The 21,536-nt window shown below is 41.1% G+C and overlaps 1 protein-coding gene across 1 annotated transcript in view; it reads left to right on the top strand.

Moving 5' to 3' along the window:
* The window catches only part of Nars2 (asparaginyl-tRNA synthetase 2, mitochondrial), a 94,278-nt gene extending 88,491 nt beyond the window's left edge, over positions 1-5,787 (top strand). Inside the window, 2 exon segments of the mRNA XM_052763439.1 lie at positions 970-996; positions 4,656-5,787. Coding sequence (XP_052619399.1) covers positions 970-996; positions 4,656-4,800 — 172 coding nt within the window. The 3' untranslated portion in view covers positions 4,801-5,787.
* The last annotated feature ends 15,749 nt before the right edge of the window (positions 5,788-21,536 follow it).

Here is a 21,536-nt window from a genome sequence, read left to right as displayed (position 1 = left end):
TCTCTTGAGTGACTTGGTGTTGCAATCCCACTCTTCTTAGCGGCTCCACTGGGTTAGACTCCAAAAGAAAGGAAGTAAAAGGTATGGACGAGTCCCTTACTGACTAGACTACCACCTCCCTGCCGCCACTCACTGTTAGACAGTCCTGGGAAAGTTGTCAAATTGGGGTGAAGGTTAGAGTCTTTAGATGAAAGAATTTGAAATTTCTCTAAAAAATTTTCAAGCACAATAAAAATCACACGTGGTAAGAAACTACATCTGTTGAAAGATCAGGCGATCCATTTTCTTGAGTTGTTTCCTTCCCCTAGGAGACCTTAGCTAATACCGGACACGATCCAAATTTGTCTTTGCCTGTGAAGTAGTTGCATGTTCCTTTGACTGACTCATGGATCTGTCTGTGCCTGTAGTGCATTTTTTCTGTACTTTAGAAAGTTAGAACTTCGATGGTTCTTGTCATTCCAGATACAGTTCTAAATACCTTTTTAAAGGGCTAAGGTTAATGGTAATAACTACTGAGCACTTAAAATGTTACTCACATTTCTCTCTACAAGAACCAAATTGCAGTAGTAGTATGAAAGAATTGCACTGTAATTTTAGATGTTGTGCAGTGAAAGTTGTGTCCAAGTGTGCATTGCCTGTGTGTGCCTCCCAAGCACCTTGACTAAGCAGTGTCTCTGCCCTTCCTTCACAAATAGTAAGCTCACGTCAGAGCAATCCTTTCAAGTCCTGTTTTCATTCTAGACACCTCTTACTTTATTTACCCCATTGCTTACTGTTAATGGTGATGACAGTCTCCTATCTAAGAAAATGTCCCCTCCTCAGTTCTATTGCATGATGGGAGGACACAGGCTTCAATGTGTGTGCTTCCTTACCAAGGCCCCTATGTTCACAACCTAGAATAAATGTTTGGTGGTTGATTAATAAGTGTTTTGTTGATGTCTCGATTTTTTCCTTATTTTCTTTTTACAGATCTGGACTTACGAAAGCCTACCAGTGGTAAGGACATGGCCCCTGTCCTGGGTGCATTCTGGGTGTTATGTGGAAAGGATTGTTACTTGTATTCCCATGACCATGTGAGCAAATGCTAAGAACTGAACTTGAGGCTCAGAAAATTGTTTACTCCCAGCCTGTGAAAAACAGTAAAACTGATGTTTACCGTTTCGTTACTACTTCTTCTATTTTAAAAAATAATGTTCACATTCTTACGTTTGTCGTTTCCTGTAATCATCCCAACCCTTAGAGAGGTAGATGCTGCTGGTATCCCTTTGTCTCCCCTCTAAACAAGAGGCCAGACATGTGAACTGACTAAACCAAGATCATAGTTAGGATGGGGCTGAGAACTCCTCCATACACCAAAATCTGTCTTTGTGCTTTTGTTTACTTGTTGAAATAAGGCATTGCTATATAGGTCCGGCAGAAGCCTTTGCTCTTAGCCCATTATGTTTCAGTCTCCCTGTTTGACAGTGGGAGCTTTGATAAGTGATGTCTTAGGTATCCAAGAGCTCTAAAGCCGTCAGCTGCCTAAGAACAACCACCTGTCCAAACTCACATCCACTTCCACAAAATTGTTCTGGTTTTCTTTCCACAGACTCGTCAAGTACTTGCCAATGTAGACAGATTACTTACATGTGCCAATGTAGACAGATTATTTACATGTCTACAATAGTGCTGCTTTAGGATCTTGATTTCATAATATCAGCAATATCATTAACCATTTTATTCTTAGGAGAAGGACAATGCAAATTACACTATACCTTTGTTGCTTTGCTAACAAAGGAGATAGCTTCAGAGTTTCAAAGTTCAGCTGATGGTTTTTGACTGCCTGGTAGTTTCCAGCAATATCCCTAAGTATCTTGGTCTCTCTTAGTTTCTTGGTTTTTATGATTATAAAATGAAATGATAATATCTATTTCACAGTTATTGTATGAAATGAAGAGGTACATTGTATTTTCATTGAGTAGAAGCAGTTCAGTAAATGTTAGTTTCTACACCCTTTTTCTTCTTTTCTTCTAAGTATTGCTATTTAGTAGGTAAATCTATTGAGCCAATTATACTATATTCCCCTCTGATTCTATCAGCTAGTATTCATAATATTCATTTGCTTAAATAACAGTAAATTTTATATGTTGCTTAAGTAAGTATGATATTTATTAAAACATGTGTATATTTTCTTTTTTTTAATATTTTAACTTTGCTTTTTGGGAGGAAGAAGAGGACTCACATGCCACAGCAAGAACGTGGGAGTCAGAGGACAGCCCTTGGGAGTTGGTTCTCTCTCTCTACCATGTGGGTCCCAGGGTAGAACTCAGGACAACAGGCTTAACTACACGCGACTGTACCAGCTGAGTCATCTCTCCAGCTCCTAGACTAGTTTTCTAACTAAACCTTTAATGCACATAGGATCTTCAAATAGAAATATTTATGACTTGAATCCTCTTCAGGAGTAGGCATATCATGTTAAAGGTGAAAGGAGCGTAGAAAGTTTTGCACCCAGGATCTCTATGAAAGTTCCTCTGGACTTTGAGAATCCAGGTGTCTGAGAGTGAACTCACTTCCTATTTCTGCTGCCACATGCAAATCAAATCAGTAGCCAGTTCCAGATATTTTCTGGCATCTTTACTACACTTGCTTGCCCTAGAATCAAAATACAGATTTGAAGCATAGCATGGTAGTAAACTGTGATCCCAGCACTTGGGAGGCAGAGGCAGGAGGATTTCTGTGAGTTTGAGGCCAGCCTGGTCTACAGAGTGAGTTCCAGGCCAACTGGGATTACATAGTAACACCCTATCTCCCCCCACCCACCCACCCACCTCCACACACACACACAAATATACCCTCTTTTTTTGTTAAAAGTAGATTTTTGTTTCCTATATCAAAGCAAAGTCAGGCAAAACCTAGTAAGCTGAATCCTCCTGCTAATTCAGCTTACAACATTCATACCAGTGTTTTGACATTGGTGCATAAGAAATTTATATGTATGAAACCCATTCCTGAACCTCTGCAGCCAACTTTGGTCCTGCAGGTATTCATGACACCTTATTTGAGGTGCCTTCATCTCAGATTGTCAGTAAGTCAAACTGTACCTTATTTCCATGCCTTGTAAACCTAAAGTGAATTCCACCATCAAAACTGCACTTACCAAGACTGTGTTTACTCCATTTATCCATTAAATTTTTGCTAATCATTTCTTACTAATCACCATGTTGATCTCACTTGGACACAGCTCATCCAGTTGCTGTTTATCTTTTGTTAGAATCTTTACTGTAAAGTGTCAACGTGTTAACACTAGAACAGAGGAAACAGTTGCTAGGTAGTCTTTATGCTTGAAGAGCCAAACAGCTACTAGCTGTGGTGCTTTGAAGGCTTACTGTGGAGCTGATTGCACAAATTATTTGAGCAATTATGAATTTGCTTTAATTTATATCTATGACTCGAGAATTTTCAAGCTAGGAACAGTGAGGTAGGTCAGTGGGTAAAAGTACTTGCCACCAAGTCTGACAAGTTTAGTGTGGTCGCTATGGTAGAAGGAGAGATATGACTTCTAAAAGCTGTCCTCTGACCTCTGCACAAGGGTCATGGCCTGCATGCATACATGTATGCACACACACACACACACAAATAGATGTAATAAAAAAAATAAGTTAAAAGAAATTCCCAATCAAATGGTGTAAGAAGAATATTGGCAGGGCCATCCTTTTCCTTTCCTCCTAAAATAACTTTATTCTATGCTAGTTGGTTGGAATCTGAGTTTCAATCATAGCTATACCTTTTTTAACCATGAAGTCTTAAGAAGGAGTAGAACAAGCATGGTAAGTGGCCTCCACATGTACCCACACAAACACATGTACACAGATATACACACAAACAACATCAACAACAAATTCTTCACTCCTCTCTCTGTATTGAATAATATGATTTGAGTGAGGAGGAAAATGCTGCCATTAACATATCAAAAAATAAAAGAGAGGTATGCTTTCTAGTACTCGGGAGGCAGAGGCAGGCAGAGCTCTGTGAGTTTGAGGCCAGCCTGGTCTACAGAGCAAGGCTACACAGAGAAACCTTGTCAAGGGGGTGGAGGAAAAAAAAAACTAGTATAATATAAGATAGTAAGGGCTGGAGAGATGGCTCAGTGGTTAGGAGCACTGGCTGTTATTCCAGAGAACTTGGGTTCAATTCCCAGCACCCACATGGCAGCTCACAGTGGTCTATAATTCTAGTTCCAGGGGATCTGACACCCTCACACAGACATATATGCAAGTGAAACACCAATTCCCGTAAAATAGAAAGAAAGAAGGAAAGATAGAGAAAATATATCATTGAGTTAGGAAGTGAAAAGAGAAAGGAAAGCTAGTATAAAAAGTGTCTTGAGGCAAGTTTTCTGTACGTGAATGATGCATAAGTAACTTGAAAAGAGAAAAGGTCAAGTGACCAAAGCCCACCACAGAATCCACTGCTGCTTGTTTGGGCATCCTTGGATAGCTAGAGCTCTTAACTTCTCTGTTTTCATGGTCTCTGGAATGAGAAGATGGGTGTGCTCTACCACAGTGACATAAACAACAAATGACTATGAAATACTTGTAAGATACCAAGTTCCTGTCATAACATTTGACCTCATATAGTGTTTATAAGTAATGATTCTCTGGTTTTAAAAACAGGTACCTGGACCTTCGTCAGTTTGGATCTGTGCCACATGGAGGCTTTGGGATGGGATTCGAACGCTACTTACAGTGCATCCTAGGAGTTGACAATATCAAAGACGTTATCCCTTTTCCAAGATTTACTCATTCGTGTCTTTTGTAGTTGAAAGACTGTTTAAGGAAAGAACTGTATGGCGAAGACTCTGCACATGAATATAATGTAGAAGACTGGTGCTTGCATTTTAGACATGTGGATTTCAGTGCACAGTTCTTGTGCCATGAGGTTTAATATATGAAAAATAGAAATGGTCTTGATTTTCTTAAAAAGTCAAAGGCTTTTCATGGACAAATAAACTCCCCCAAGAAGAAATACTCAGAGCAACTGGACTTTCAAGTCTGTTACCTCAATTAAGGGGGAATAAAACAAAGTAGCTGGGCCTCTTGTCCAGCTGCGGGAGAAGCTGGCCCGGGGGAATATCTTGAGCCTGGGTAGCATCTCAAAAAAGAAGAGAGGAAGACATTGAAATATAGGGCCTCCAAGTTCCTCTCGGACTCCAAGACGGTGGGGATGTCTCACCTTGCTGTCTTTCATCAGAAACTCACTTCCCTTTGTATTTCTTTTTTTTTTTTTTTTTTTTTTTGGTTTTTCGAGACAGGGTTTCTCTGTGTAGCTTTGCGCCTTTCCTGGATCTCGCGCCGTAGACCAGGCTGGCCTCGAACTCACAGAGATCCGCCTGCCTCTGCCTCCCGAGTGCTGGGATTAAAGGCGTGCGCCACCACCGCCCGGCCCCTTTGTATTTCTTTAAAGTAACAAGTGGCCAAAAGTAAGATGATGCTGCCTCTCTCCTCCCTTGCCTCCCTTGCCATTTAAGCTGCAGTAAATGCCAATCTTGTTCCCAGTGCTTTACTCAACTTTATTCAAGAAAATATTCCTTTTCGGGGTCTGAATGGATTAATGAAGTTGCTGTTCTGAATTGTAACATTCTTCATTAGTAGTGGAAAAAAAATCACATTTAATAACTATTGATCTTTAGTGATAAAAGTTAAGGAGAGATCATTAATCATTTAAACTCTTCAGTCACTCTTCTAGTTCATTTATATTATATATTTATAAATACTGTAATAGTCAATAAAAGTTTTTTTTCATTGATACCTATGAAAGAAGTTCTTTTTAAATTCCTCTCGTTCCTTTCCCAATGAAATTAGGAAGAAAGGTATCCTTTAATCCAAGATAGGGATGCAAATGTGGCCAAACTTACGCAATGGGAAATTCTGGAACCTGGTGTGACCTGTAAAATGAAACAAGTGCCGGTTTGGGAGCTCAAGATCTGACAGTTCCTACTTTGGACAAAGCCACTTACTTGTGTAAACTGGAGCATCATTTTCTTCAGAGCTGTTACAGTAGCTGAGCATACTTTAATTTGTGTGTGTATTTAAAAGTATGCTTGGACTGGAAATGTAGCTCCGGGTTAGAGCATTTGCTCGCATGCTTTGGGCTCTGGGTTTGATCTGAGCTGAGAGTGGGGTAAGGGTGTCTCACACTTCTACAGATGATTGTGTCAGTGCTTTAGCCTGCACTGGGTTTCACTTACATGGACCTATTATTGGTCGTATACTCAGTAGAATTTATGTGTGTCAAATAACTAAAAGAGGAAATGCATTCCTAAAGAAATTAATTTTTAAAGTTTCATTAGATAGCTCTCTCAGGTTAATTATTTTTTAAATTTAATTGTAGATATATGGTTGTTTTGTCTGCGTGTATGTATGTGCACCAGTTATATGCCTGGTGCTGACAGAGGCCAAAGGGGACATCAGATCCCCTGGAATTTGGAGTTAGAGATTGTGAGCTGCTGTGTGGGTGCTGAGACTAGAACCCTGGTCCTCTGGAAGAGCAGCCAGTGCTCTTAACTGCTGAGCCATCTCTCCAGCCCCTCTTGAGTTTATTCTCCTTTGGGGGTTAGGGAGTAACAGAGTATGTCTGTGTAGCCCTGGCTGTCCTGGAACTTACTAAACAGAACAAACTGGCCTTGACCTCAGAGGTGCACCATGAAACCTGGCCCTTTCTTAGACTAGTTCTTAACCACCAGTTTGTTTATGTTCCTTATTTTAACTTAATTCAAAACAACAGCTGAAAAGAATGAACTTCAGACCCTCATTGTTAAAAGACACCTAAGAGGTTGACAGGGTTGACCTACCTAATTCAGACAAAGCCTCTGTACCTGGGCCATCTGCTTTTTTCTTGTAAAGATGCTCAATCCATGGCTGAATCTCTCTAATCAGAATGCTTGCTAAGCTAAAATCCCAGCTCCAGTCTACTTCCCTGGGACTTTAAGCCCTGTTTTGCATACTAAGTTTAGGAAAGTTTAAGAGGGATAATTAGGACTTTGATAAGACTTGCTGTAACTGTGATTAGAAAGGGAAGTCCATTTGTGTATTAAAAGAATACTGTTTGAACTTCTTTTGTATGCCAGTACTGTGCTAGGTGCTGAACAGCTGTGAATGAAGCAGAAGTGACACTTCATAGAATTTATAATCTGTTGGAAAAGACACATAATAAGAAGTAAATGTATTATTTCAAAAGTGATGTGAGATAGGAAGCTGTGTAAAGGATAATAAGCTTCCTAGAAAAGTCACCTTTGGAAAGCAGTGATACTTAACTTTACACTAAGATGACTAAAGGCAGAGAAGATTTATTTTTAAATTATTACAGTTATTTATTTGTGGGGACAGGGTGTGCATGCCATAGTGCAAGTGTCGGGGGCAGAAAACAGCTTTCCAGAGTCTGTTCTCTTCTTCCACCGTGTGGGTCCCAGCGATCAAATTCAGGTTGTCAGGCTTGAAAAGCCTTTACCTACTGAGCCAAGTCACTATCCTGTAGAAAACATGTGCAACACTGGCTGGTATTGACATAGTGGTGGTAATTTGGTGGAGTAGGGCTACCCACACCACAGTCCAGGCCCTAGCAGTTCCAAAGCCACCAGGAATCATGCCTCTCGTGATTTAAAGAAACTCTAATCTTGACCCCACAACAGCCATGGTGGAAAGAATACTGGGTTAGAAGTTCCATGTTCCCGTCTCTGCGTCAGTTTATCTGAGGAGTCTCAGGCAAGCAAAGTCATCTGTGTGGTTTGCAGTTATTTCATCAGCAAAATTTACTTTGCAGTAGATAAACTGAGGACCCTTCTGTTCCTCAGTCTGTGTTGGACATGGTCACTAAGAACTGTTTAATCTTTAGATCATCCACAGTGCCTCATACACACTGAGTTTCTGAAGGTGAAGTCAGGGAATTGACAGTTGAACATAGATTTCAGCATGTTCAGTGTGTGATGTGGGGCCGAAAGATTTTAGAGCATCAAATGTATATTGTTTAATGCCTTTTGCCAAGACCTTCAGCAGAGTCTTTCCAAAACTTCACACTTGACCCTTCTTTTCTTGACTGTTGTTCACACAGTGAGGGTCTGGTTGGAGCCAAACACTTGTCACATGCCTAGTGATCTCCATCGTTGACCCAGTACTTCTGTGTTTCCAATAGTTGGACAAAAACAAATACTGGTGTCATGGGATGATATTGTTTTTGAAAAGTGATGAAAATAACAAAACAAAACTGGCTTTCAGGTAATATAACAGGGAGCAACTTAAAATGTCCACTTGTCAGCTAACATGTAAATAACTGCATATGTCTGCATATAGAAAATAAAAACATGATTTTAGCATTAATAGAACAAATAATCCAGTCAATCGGTGGGCAAATTCATTGAACAGACAATTCTCAAAAGAAGTATAAGTTTTAAAAAAGAAGACAAATGACCAATAAATACAAAAAAACAGCTCAACATCCATAGCTATAAAGGAGATGAAAATCAAAAGTGCATTGAGGATCCATTTCACCCATCAGAATGGCCGTCATCAAGAAAATAACAAATGCTGGTGAGGATGTAGAGAAAAGAATCCTTTATACACTGCTGGTAGGAATGTAAGTTCAGCCACTATGGAAATCAATTTGGGGATTCCTTTTTTTAAAAGGCAACTAAAAATAAAACCACCATATGGTCCTGCTGTACAACTCCTGGATATATACCAAAATGAATCAGAAGCAGCACACCACAGAGATACATCACACCCATCCTTACTGTTGCACTATTCCCAGTAGCCAAGATACAGACCAGCCTAGGTGTCTGTGAACAAGGAAAATGTGGTATATGTGCACAGCGGGGTATTCCATCCACCTTAAACAGACGAAATTGGGTCATTTGCAGGAAAATGGGGAGGATTAGAGATCCTGTTAAGCAAAATAAGCCTGACTCAGGCAAATACCACATTTCCTTTCCTGTAGAATCTAGATTTCTGTTTGTTTTGAAACAGGGTCTCACTGTGTGACCCTGGCTGGCCTAGAACTCAATTTGTAGACCAGCTCTGGGATTATGCCTCTCTCTCTCTCTCTCTCTCTCTCTCTCTCTCTCTCTCTCTCTATATATATATATATATATATATATATATATATATATATATATATATATATATATTAGAAGGGGGACCTATTTAAGAGGAAGGGAACCAGTGGGAAGGAACAGAAAAGAGGGTAAAGAGGGATATAAATGTGATCTAAATAAATTGTGTACATGTATGAAAATGTCATGATGAAGCCCAGCAATTGAAAAGCTCACTGTGCCTCAGTTAACCTGAGTATGTGTGTAAAAGGGGTCCGTGGTGGTTTGAGTGAAAATGGCTCCCGTAGACTCACTTATTTCAGTTGGTGGAACTGTTTTGGAAGGGATCAAGAGGTGTGGCCTTGTTGGAGGAGGTGTGTCATGGAAAGTGAGCTTTAAGGCTTCAAAAGCCCACTCCAGGCTCAGTCTCTGCCTCCAAACCTGCAGATAAGATGTAAGTTCTGAGCTGCTGCTCCAGTGCCTGCCTGCTGCCATACTCCCAACCGTGAATGAAGGTCATGGACTCACCCTCTGAAACTGTAAGCAAGCCCCCAGTTAAATGTTTCCTTACTTGATCATGGTGTCTCTTCACAGCAAAAGAAAAGTTAACTCAGATAGAGTCTCACTATGTTACCAAGGCTGGCCTAAAAATACAGATCCTCTCCTTTAGCCTCCTGTAACACAGCCCAGGAGGCCAGCTCCCAGAACTGCTCCAGGGTAATGAACAAAGGACCTCAGAGTAGTGGGACTTTAGGAGACCTTTTATCTGAGGGTATTTAGAAATAAGTTTCTATCTATCTGACAGGTAAATAAGGAAATACTTTCTGATGGTAACCTTCTCTTTTACTTTGTCTTAAAACATGTCCCCTCATGGGAGAACTTACCCTGTTGGAGAAGGGGGGAAGGGGAGAAAGGGGAAGGGGGTAGCAGGAGGAGGGATGAGAGGTGGATCTGTGGTTGGTATGTAAAATGAATAAAGATAAATAAATGTATATATACATAAATAATAAAGGATCTTCTCTCTGAAAAATCTGTCTCCACATAGTTACATTCCACATTGTTACATTCTCCACACAGCCACATATCTCTTTTACAGTTACATCGATTTTTTTTCCTTCTTGGTTTTGTTGTTGTTGTTGTTGTGGTTGTTGTTTTGAGACAGGGTTTCTCTGAGTAGGTTTGGTGCCTGACTTGGATCTTGCCCTGTAGACCAGGCTGGCCTCAAACTCACAGAGATCCACCTGGCTCTGCCTCCTGAGTGCTGGGATTAAAGGCGTGCGCCACCACCACCCAGCACATCGCTTTTCTATACAGTTTCATTTTCCATGTCTCCACACAGTTACAAATCTCCACACAGCCACAGCTATACCTATCATTTACATAGCTCTTTCACCATATCATCACATCTCTTCCCTCACATACATCTCCTACATACATATTTCTTCTCTATACAACTACATTTCCTATGTCTTCCCACCCACTCAGCTACATCTCTCTTTTAGCATGCGTGCGCACGCGCGTGCGCACACACACACACACACACACACACACACACACACACACACTCATTGCACAGCTCTTTCCACAGTTCCTTCACGTCGCTCACTGACTCCTCCCACAGTGAAACTCTGCACACACATGAGTTACATTTTCAGGGTCACCAAGCATTTGTTGAGTAAACAATCAGAGACAGAGCCAAACTCATACATGTAAGGAATCACACGGTTTCTCTCAGGCTAGGAAGGTCACATTGACTGGCCTGTGAGTAACAATTGGCCATGCATGTAGCCTGAGTGGTTGGCATTCCCAGAGAGAGAATGACATTGAAATTCAGGACTTAACAATAACAGTTGGCTGAACCTTGAGTGGTTGGGGTGCATGCAGAAAGAGAATTGCTGCAGGGGGTTATGTCTACCAAAGTTGCTTCAAGTCTGACCTTGATTCATCAATAAACACCTGGGACTTAGTGTTTGTGTATTCTCTGCAGGGGCAGCTAGTCTGTTTTGAATTAGTTCTGAAGTCTAAAATTAGCTGTCTCTGAGAATATTGTTGCTTTCCAGTGTCAGTTATGAAAAATATTCTAGTATTATCAGAATTATACAGCTTAAGCAGAAATCATCTTCCTGACCATCCACAACTATAAATGTGCCCACAGATGTAAAACACACTACCAATGGGCTGTGGAAGGAGCTCCACAGCTGTTCTTTTTAGGGAGGTAAGAGGTGACACATGAGAAAGTTACAGACAGAGAACAACCAGTTTCCACAGCCAGTGACCCCACAGACTTTGCCTAATGGGGCTCCCCAACAGAGTTATTCATCTGGTGGGTTGACCTGTTAAATACTAGTTGTCACCTGCTGTGTACTCCCATGGCCCTTGGCACTCCTGAGTGCTGGGATTTACAGGCATGCACATAAAGCAACACCTAGCACTACACCAGTAATTTTTAATGAAAAGAGTATAGTTTAATAGCATAGAATTACACTACATAATATCTCCCCATCTTTCTGATGAAGGAGGGTAGTTTTGGATTCTCAGAGCTGCACTTACAGAGATTTGTGTGTGTGTGTGTGTGTGTGTGTGTGTGTGTGTGTTGTGTGTGGGGGGAGGGGGGTGGTGGGGAACCTCTGGTACTCATGATTGGGCAAATACTCCTAACTGCTGAGACATCTCTCTAGCCCCATAGAAGTATTCTTACAATGTTTTATGTATTAAAAGGTTGATTTAAGTTAGGTTAGATTTTTCTTGGAAGACTAATTTCCAATGAGAAAGAAATGAGATTCTATTTCTCCAGCATTTTTAAGTATTGCCTCTAAATGATAACCCCAGCAGTTCAAGAATATATTCTTTGGGGGTTTGGGGTTTGTTTTTTATTTGTTTGTTTGGTTGGTTGTTGTTCTTGTTTGTTTTTCATGACAGAGTTTCCTTGTGTAGCCCTGGCTGTCCTGAAACACACTCTGTAGACCAGGCTGGCCTCAAACTCACAGAGATCCACCTGCCTCTGCCTCCTGAGTGCTGGGATAGGATTAAAGGTGTGAGCACCACCGCCTAGCTTATATTTTCTTTATCAATAGTTCCCATTGTCATTTCAAAGTTTGGAATTTCCCTGTTACTATCTTCTTGGCTGGCAGCAGTTGTCAGGGTTTTGATCTGAGGAGAAGGTAATTGTGTGAGGAATCCATTCTAGATCTCTACTCTCACTGTCTGACCTGTCCCAGAGACTGCATAACTGTCACAAGTCAGCAAGGAGCTAGTTGACTGTGTCCAGTCTCTGAAAGAAGCTTCCCTTTACAATTCCAGTGTCTTCCATTCATCTTCTGTATAAACTGAATCTAGACATTCAAGCATGACTGAACAGGCGTCGAAGATTCATAGAGTAACTCTACCCATCTTTAAACTTCTTGCTTCAGATAATTGTAGATGAAAGATGTTCATTTGGATTACATTGCTATTTATTCATATATTTGTTTTAATAAGTGGATGAAGTAACATAAAAACACAGTTGAAAGACTGATTTAATTGGTAAATGTGTGGGGGTATTTTGGCTTCTGATCAATATTTGTATTTAGTCTGCAATCTAAGCTATGTACAATTACAAAGAAAACAGGTGAGATTAATATCCAGTTGTAACTTCTTCCCCTTTTACATGGCAAATTAAGAATTAGGAAAAGCACTAAGAAATGAGCAAAAAGCATCCTCGATTACCCTGTGTTAACATGAGTTAGTAAAACTTCCATGAGTAACATTTTCTCAGGTCATGGTCCACACTGCCTCCTGGAAGCTGGACATTCTCTGGTAGCCAGGAACCCTGGAATCCCTTATCAGTTATGGTTCCAAAGAACTCTTATTTAGAGTTCTATTTGGAGTCTAGTGAGTTTACAGCTTTTATTAGCATGTGGAGTAGATTCTGGAAGCCTTTATAGAAAGGCTGCAAGGTGCTTCCTAAACTGACATTCAGGCAAACTCTTCAGTGACTTTTTCCTAAAGCCTTAAGTCTGTGTAGTTGTTGTTAGTTTTATGACTATCATTTGGACACTGGTTTACAGTTTCTAAAATGTTTTCATGTGTCTTATTTTCTTAATTCATAAAACAGTATATTATAAACTGTGCTCTCTTGTATCAGAGTGGTCTTGAAATTTATTTGGTTAAATAAAAGATAGCTTAGTTAAGAGAGAGAAACTACAAATAAAGCTCTCAGCCTTCAAAGAAACTAAAACCAGAACTTCCTAGTAACCAAAGAATGTTGCATCTTAAACCCCAGCATGTTGTAAAACACACCTTTGACCTCTTAATTTCCCTGTTCTACAGAGGGAGAAGGGAATTAAAATTGAAAAGAAACACAATTGAGTTTAAATACATTCTAATAAAAAGAAAATGGAAATGGGGCAAAGGACACTAGGTCAAGCAGTTTTCTTTAGCTTACTATACCTCAATTAACCTCAGGGTGGATGGATGATGGATACAGGGTCACAATGTGTAGCCTAGGCTAGCTTCAAAGCTATGGTCCTCTTCCTTCAGCCTCCCAAGTGCTGGGATTACAGGCGTGTACCACTAGGCTTTGCTTCACCTTTATTTCCTTCCTTCCTGATAGGGCCTTATGTAGCCCAGGCTGGCCTGGTACTCATATGTACCTAAAGATGGCCTTGAGCTCCTAATCCTCCTACCTCACGCCCAAGTGCTAGGATTACAGGTTTGCAGTACCATGCCAGGCTTTTGTGGTCCTGGGAGTCAAATCCAGGCTTCCTTTCATGTCAGACAAGCACTCAACCTACTGAGGTCCATCTCTAGCCAGCCTCAATTCTTAAATGAGTTTATAATCATATTTTCCCTGTTTCCTTCTTTGGATTATCTTAAAATGTACATAGAAAATGGAAGAACTTGGTTGAGAATTACTGATACTCTCCCAAAGTGTTGGACATTTGTTATTTGAAAAATACTCCTCTGATAATAGAAACAGCAGTTTGTTGGTTTGGCTTGCCTTTTTTTTTTTTAAACTATAAGTACACAGCACTTAGTGCATTTGTATTTGGCAGTACTTGGGCTATTACAACTATGGCTGACTCAACCTGTCCATATGCTGGCCCAACAAGAAATGCTGGTTTTCTGTTTTTGTTAGGATACTAATTTCAAAACAAAACAAAACAAAAATATATCATATCCCATTTCCCAGCCAACATATATAAACTACCTTCTCTGTATTCCCTAAATTCTTGGTAATTTGCCAACTACCCTTGTAAGTAGTTCAGTTAATAGCAACCCACTACCTTGATTCTACTCTCCTAGAAAGGAGATTGGATGGGTTGCTTCCTGTTTGTTTGATTGGTTGATTGCAGTACTGGCAATTGAACCCAGGACCTCACACATGCTCACCAGACATTCTCCCATTTGCTACACTAGCCTGAACTCACCACCTTAAGAGAACTTTTTCTATCCTCAGAATTATTAGAAACTAAACTTGTGTGTAGTTCATTACTATGGGAAATGCGGTGACACTCTTGCTTCTCCCAAGCCTTCTCTTCTCCAATACAGAGCTCAGATGGACAAGGTGGTGTCCCCTTTCAGGTCACTCCTCGTAAGTGTCCTTCAAATGTGGCTCTTTGGAAACTAAAAGCTGCCCTCCACTGTTCACTCAGGGGCTCCCAAAGTGTGTAAGTGTGTGTCCTGTGATGACATTTTTTTTTATTTGGTTTTTCGAGACAGGGTTTCTCCATGTAGTTTTGGTGCCTGTCCTGGATCTCGCTCTGTCGACCAGGCTGGCCTCGAACTCACAGAGATCCACCTGGCTCTGCCTCCCGAGTGCTGGGATTAAGCCTAGCTTAATGATGACATTCTTGATGTGAGAACTTTGAGGTCACCTGTGCATCACTGTCTGCCTATAGCCTGTGGTGGCTGCTATGTCTCCTGTAAATACTACTAAAGACTCTTAACTACACTTTGAGAGGAAGCCGAAGTAATTCCAGTCTCCTTCACTTTTGGATGACAAATACAGCCAGCCATAGGTCATTTACCCACAGCATGAGACAGAGTTGAAGCACACCACATTATTCCACTGAAGATTACCACTAATACATAACATTTTCTTTGCAGTACCTTAAAAGATAAGACCTGAGCCAGGTGGTGGTGGCACATGCCTTTAATTCCAGCACTCAGGAGGCAGAGGCAGGTGGATCTCTGTGAGTTCAAGGCCAGCCTGGTCTAAAACATGAGTTCCAGGACAGCCAGGACTGTTACACAGAAAAAAACCTGTCTCAAAAAATAAAAGACAAGACCTGGTTTCCATACAGTTAGCATATGTCTGGTCAGTGACCTCTGTAAATGTAATTACTACCTGCTGTATTCTGAATTACGGGATCTTGTACTGGGAAACAGATGGGTTAAATTTCCCGCCAGAACATTTTCTGAGTATTTGGTGCCAAGGAAATGGTCCTAGTTGTAGAAGACCCTAGTTTAAGTCTATTTTTTCTGGCTGTGTTACCCTCAGCATGTTATTTAATCTGAAGTCTACAAGCCACCTCCAGAGTAAGAGTAAAGCTCCTATAGTGTTGGAAGAGCAGTGAGATTATATGGCAGGCTTTCATAAGTTGAAAGCATCACCCAAATGTAGGGTCCCTTAGTGGAAACTCTTTCAAAATTAAAAATAAAGGCATACCTATATTAACTAATGTGTGTGTGTGTGTTACATATTATATATTCATGTCAAATGAAGTTTTATACCTAGTAAGGTTATGAGGAAATACATTGAAAATTTTGAACGTTAGGTTTTGATTCGTGAGTAAATGCTATATACATGAAAGGGAGAATCAGTTATTTCAGGGCAGTGGCGCTCTGTGGCTTTTCCTTTAAAGTCTTTCTGAGTACTCAGTTCAGGTCAATAAACTTTTATTGACCACTCATTGGGCCACACCCAGTAATGCACTCTCTGGATAGAGATAACTATGAATGTGCACTTGTAGCATGAATTCTAATTGGTCTTAATAATAAAAACCCAGAGTCAGATATAGGGGTAAATGCTGAAAGATCAGAGAGACAAAGGAGCAAGCCACAGCTCCACCAACTCCTCATCCTGAAAGGGGGTGAGCTCCTGTCTCTTCCAGCCTTGTATTCCTCTCTCTGCCCAGCCATATCACTTCCTGTCTCTACCTCCCAAGTGATGGGATTAAAGGCATGAGCCTCCACCGCCTGGCTCTGTTTCTCTTTTAGACTGGATCAGTCTAATGTAGCCCAGGGTGGCCTTGAACTCCTGGTCTTTCTACTTCTTCCTCCCAAGTGCTAGGATTTAAGGTATGTGCCACCACTTCCTGGCCTCTATGGCTAACTAGTGGCTAGCTCCACACTCTGATCTCCAGGCAAGCTTTGTTAGAGCACAAGCAAAATATCACCATACCCACTCATCTTGGGGACTCCCAGTTCATACAGTCTTTCTCAGAGGTTATTGTTTAAACTGATTGAGTATGTCTGGGATAGAACAGCCCATAATTAATAATTTTCTGAAACAGTCTTCTCAAGTAACTAGTGAGCAAGAGATTAACTCTGCACTGAGAAAAGTTCAGAGGGGTTTTGATTCTTTGTGTGTATAATAAAGGATACTGAACTATACAAATGTCCTACTCAAAGAACATAATAGTGGGTTTGTTCTCTGTTTTCTCTGTTGTTGCTGTTGTTTGAGACTTGTTCTTCCCATGCCAGCCAGGACATATAGACCAGGCCTGCTTCAAAACTCGGGGCAACCTGCCTCAGCCTCTCACTTTCTGGAATTAGAGGTATATACAACCTTGCCTATTTGTTCCCTGGACTTTTAAGCTGATGTTTATGTACCTATGTGAAATATGGGAAAGCGAGCCTGCAGAATGATACCCCTGGGGACCCTGGCATCACAGCTTGCCATAGCTCTCACCCCACATTGCTCTTCCTCCAACACTTCTCCCATATTTCCTCCTCTCTGTGTATGTGTTTTTCTCACACTCTGGTTCCTCTTAGACTAGCAGTGCATCAGTGTCCAGGTGCTTCCCCTTCCTTTTTCCACGCCAGCACCCCTAGACATGTCAACTTTATTCAAAACAACTTCTATCATTTTTCTAGGTACTAACAAGTGCCAGTTAGTATTTTTAAAAGCCAGAATGGGCTGTTGGTTGATTAATGACCACACACACACCAAAACAAAACAAAACAAAAAACCATAGGATCAAAAACAGAAATCGAAAGTAATATTGGGGTCTGGGAGTGTGGCTCAGTTGGTAGAGTACCTGCCTAGCATATTTGAAACTCTGGGTTCGATCTCCAACACTGCATAAACCAGGTATAGTAGTACATTCCTATAATTACATCATTTAAGAGGTGGATGCAGAGGAATGAGAAGTTTCAGGTCATCCTCAGTTACATAATGAGTTCAAGTCCAGCCTGAACTACATGAGGCTCTCTTATTTAAAGAAAAAAATACGTTTTTAAAAAGTAATGGGCCAAACCTGGTGGTATATGCCGGAAATCCCAGCACTTGGGAGGCTGAGGCAAGAGAATAGCTAGTTTGAGGTTAACCTGGGTTTCATAGTGAGATGCTCTCAAAACAGACAAAAATCTGGAGGTTCAACTAATAGTCTGTCTTTATGATTTGTGTTTCTAAAGGTGATTTCTATGGCATCTCTCCTAGCATTGCTTCTTGAATACAATGACTTGGCAGGTGACTTTCTCAAGAATAGATCTGTACTGCTTCACCATTATATTCCCAGGGCCTAACAATGTGCCATGCATACGGTATTTTGGCAAACTCAGAGGGATTGGGATGAAATTACTGAGGCTTTTCTGCTGTGGCTATCGCTCTATATAAATAAACACTGATTGGCCAGTAGCCAAACAGGAAGTATAGGCAGGACTAACAGAGAGGAGAATTGAGGGAACAGGAAGGCAGAGAGGGAGAGTGCCTGGAGCCACTGCCAGGACAAGCAAGATATAAGGTACCAATAAGCCACGAGCCACGTGGCAAAGTATAGATTAATAGAAATGGGCTAAATATAAGAGTCAGAGCTAGACAATGATAGGCCTGAGCTAACGGCCAAGCAGTTTGAATAATGTAAGCGTCTGTGTGTTTATTTTATAAGTGGGCTCCGGGACTGGCGGGACTTGGTGGGACCTGGAGAGAAAAGCTCTCCAGCTACACTTTTCAGCTTATGATTTTTCTCCAAGCTTACTCTAATTCTAGACAAGTTTCTTGCCTCCTGTTTAAAGCGGTTACTACTTAAATCATCTAATCAACACATGTCCATTGGCTGCTCTGCCTGTCCATGTTGATGACTCAAAAGCCAGTTGAAATGTAAGTTGATATGTGTTCCGTCCCCATGGAGGTGGTGAATAACTTCTGATTTCATCTGAATACACCTCTTGTTGAGCAGTGCTCCGATACTGCTGCAGAGATCTGCCCACCTCTTTCCTCAGAAGGATCTGGAAGTTCCAAGAAATTAGTCTTTATTCATCTTGGTGTTCTGCTGCACTTGAGATGGTAGTTTCTTGGCAAATCCTTACTGAGAATTGGATACCATTCACATAAATAACCATTCCTATGTAATGTATATTTGGATATAAACATAATATTTTGTATTTGAAAGAAGTGCATGCTTTTCTAAGTGGTTTTTTTTTTTGAGGTTTAAATGATAAATAACTAGACACTGAAAAAAAACTGAGTTGCTTTTTACACCTATTACATTTTTCAGGCCTGAAGTGGTACATTCTTATAATCCCAATATTCAGAACCCTGAGCCAGGAATATTAGCCACAAATTTGAGGACAACCTATATAGCAAGACTCTGAAGGGTGCAGGGGAAGCAAAGAGCAGGACTGGGGATGTGGCTCGGTTGTAGAGCATTTGTTCTTGTTTCAGTTCCCAGGATCTCATAAAACCAGACATGGTGGCACATGTCTATAATCCAGAAGCCCTCAGGAGGTAGAGACAGGAAGACCAGAAGTTTACTATCATCCTTGGTTACAAGAGACTCTGTCTTTAAAGAAACCCTAAAAAAAAATAAAATAAAATAAAAAATGTGGAGTTTTGTTTTTGTTTGTTTGTTTGTTTTTTCCTTTAGAATATCTATATCTACTGAGTGACAATCTATCCTTCCAGCCTGGATTGTAGCTCTGTAATAGAGCTCCTAGCATGTTCAAGGTTCTGGGTTGAATCTCCAGCATTGCAAACGAAATAAAAAGAAAACATTTTAAATTGGCCGTGGTATTGGACACCTTGTAATCTCAGCACTAAGGATGGTAAAGCACAGGATTGCCATGATTTCAAGGCTAGCCTGGGCTACGTAGTAACAACCCAGCAAGAGAGGAACATCAAGACTATGTCTCTAAACACTAAGCCAAACAAAACACTTCCTTTGCCCCATCTCACCCTCTCCAGTTAGCCAATGGGTTCCTAGCAAACATTGTTGAAGCCTTTGCTGAACAGATAGACACACCTACCCAGAATGGACCTGTCTCATTTAAGTGCCTCAAGGGTCAGAGAAAGAAATGACAGTGCTCACAATACACACACACACACACACACACACACACACACACACACACACCGTGCTCTAGCAGGTCACAGATGGGGTAGATGTTGGGGGGGGGGGCAACACATAACCCTGGGTTGGGCCTGGGTACTTGCAGGGTTGGTCAGCCTAGCAGCTCTCCTCATCACCACCACCAAGGTGGGCTCTCCAGGATCGCCCTGGCTAGTTCACCCTCTGCACAGATGAGCATGGGGCGGGGCCAGTTCTCCAGCTTTCTCCCTGGTTAGTACTTAGAGGGGAGGCTCTTGTTTTTTAAAGATTTATTTTTGCTTTTATTTATGTGTGTATCTGTGTGTAAGCCACACGTGTGTGGGTATCTGTGGAGGCCAAGAGAGGACATCAGATTCTCTGGAGCTGGAGTTGTGAGCTGCTCAATGTGGATATTAGGTCCAATGAAAGTGCAGAAAGTACTCAACTGTTGAGCCATCTCTCCAACCCTTATTTTTTTTTTAAAAAAGTATTTTTATTATAATTCAATTTCTTATCAATAAATTCGCCCATTTGAGCGTAAGTAAATTTAAGATGGGTATCTGCTTTTACTGTTAAAGGAAGACAGGTTAGGCTGGGAATGTAATGTTGGAGAGTGCTTGCCCAGCATGCATGAGGCTCTGGGTCACTAGACTGCGTGACTTAGAGGATTCTCTTTTCTTTCTTTTTTTTTCTTTTGGTTTTTTGAGACAGGGTTTCTCTGTGTAGCTTTGCGCCTTTCCTGGAACTCGCTCTGTAGCCCAGGCTGGCCTCGAACTCACAGAGATCCGCCTGCCTCTGCCTCCCGAGTGCTGGGATTAAAGGTGTGCGCCACCACCGCCCTGTTGCTAGAGTTTTCCTGCCTGGCCCACAGTCAGGACAAATCTCTCTCACCCGCCAGTCCCAAGCCGCTCAAAACCGTTCAAGTAAACACAGAGACTTATATTGGTTACAAACTGTATGTCCGTGGCAGGCTTCTTGCTAACTGTTCTTACAGCTTAAATTAATCTATTTCTATTAATCTATACCTTGCCACGTGGCTTGTGGCTTACCAGTACTTTACATCTTCCTTATCCTGATGGCGGCTGGCAGTGCCTCTCTGACTCAGCCTTCCACTTCCCAGCTCTATTCTCCTCCTTGTCCCGCCTATACTTCCTGCCTGGCCACTGGCCAATCAGTGATTTATTTATTGACCAATCAGCAACACATTTGATATACAGACCATCCCACAGCACCGCCCAGCGAGGATTCTCTTTTCTATTTAGGTGTTTTGTTGTTGTTGTTGTTCATACTCACATGTTACACCAGAATTTATGTTAATCAGGAGATTGTCTAGATGAGGAATTCCTGATAAATAAGATGCTGTAACAGGGTAAGTGTCTTCTTCGCTTTTTAGGATTCTTAATATCCTAAGTCACAAGAAATAGAACAACAACAAAAACAGAACAAGTACATGAGGCTTACTTACAGAGGAGGTTGGACAGGGATCAGGTATTCTGGAACTATCCATTGGATGAAAGAGGTTTTAAAGAACCAGCATGTTGTATAGATTTCCAAAGCATCTATCTTTAAATATTCTACCTTCAGGAACTATATGTTTTGGGCTTTGTACACACATTTATCATCATCAGACAAGGTCTTGACATGTTGTCTTGGCCTGGAACTCACAGAAATCCACCTGCCCCTGCCTACTGAGTTGCTAGGGTTAAAGACATGTGCCATCACACCTGGCCACCACACTCTTTCAACCCTGGTGTATGCCAGAGCATGCCATCTCAAACATTTTTAAAAACATTTATGGAAAACAGGAATTGTTAACTGCTAAGTCCATTGATTGGATCAGAGAAATTTCAGAGGAAAATCTTGAGGATTTTTTTTTCCCTAGAACATTATGAAAATATTACATTACAATTGCTGCCAACATATTTCTAACCACTCTAGGAAAAGAAAACAACAAACGAATT

The sequence above is a fragment of the Peromyscus californicus genome, unplaced genomic scaffold, assembly GCF_007827085.1.
Source record: "Peromyscus californicus insignis strain IS unplaced genomic scaffold, ASM782708v3 Scaffold_4__1_contigs__length_199733344, whole genome shotgun sequence".
Taxonomy (NCBI): Eukaryota; Metazoa; Chordata; class Mammalia; order Rodentia; family Cricetidae; genus Peromyscus; species Peromyscus californicus.
This window is presented reverse-complemented; position numbering and strand designations above follow the sequence as displayed.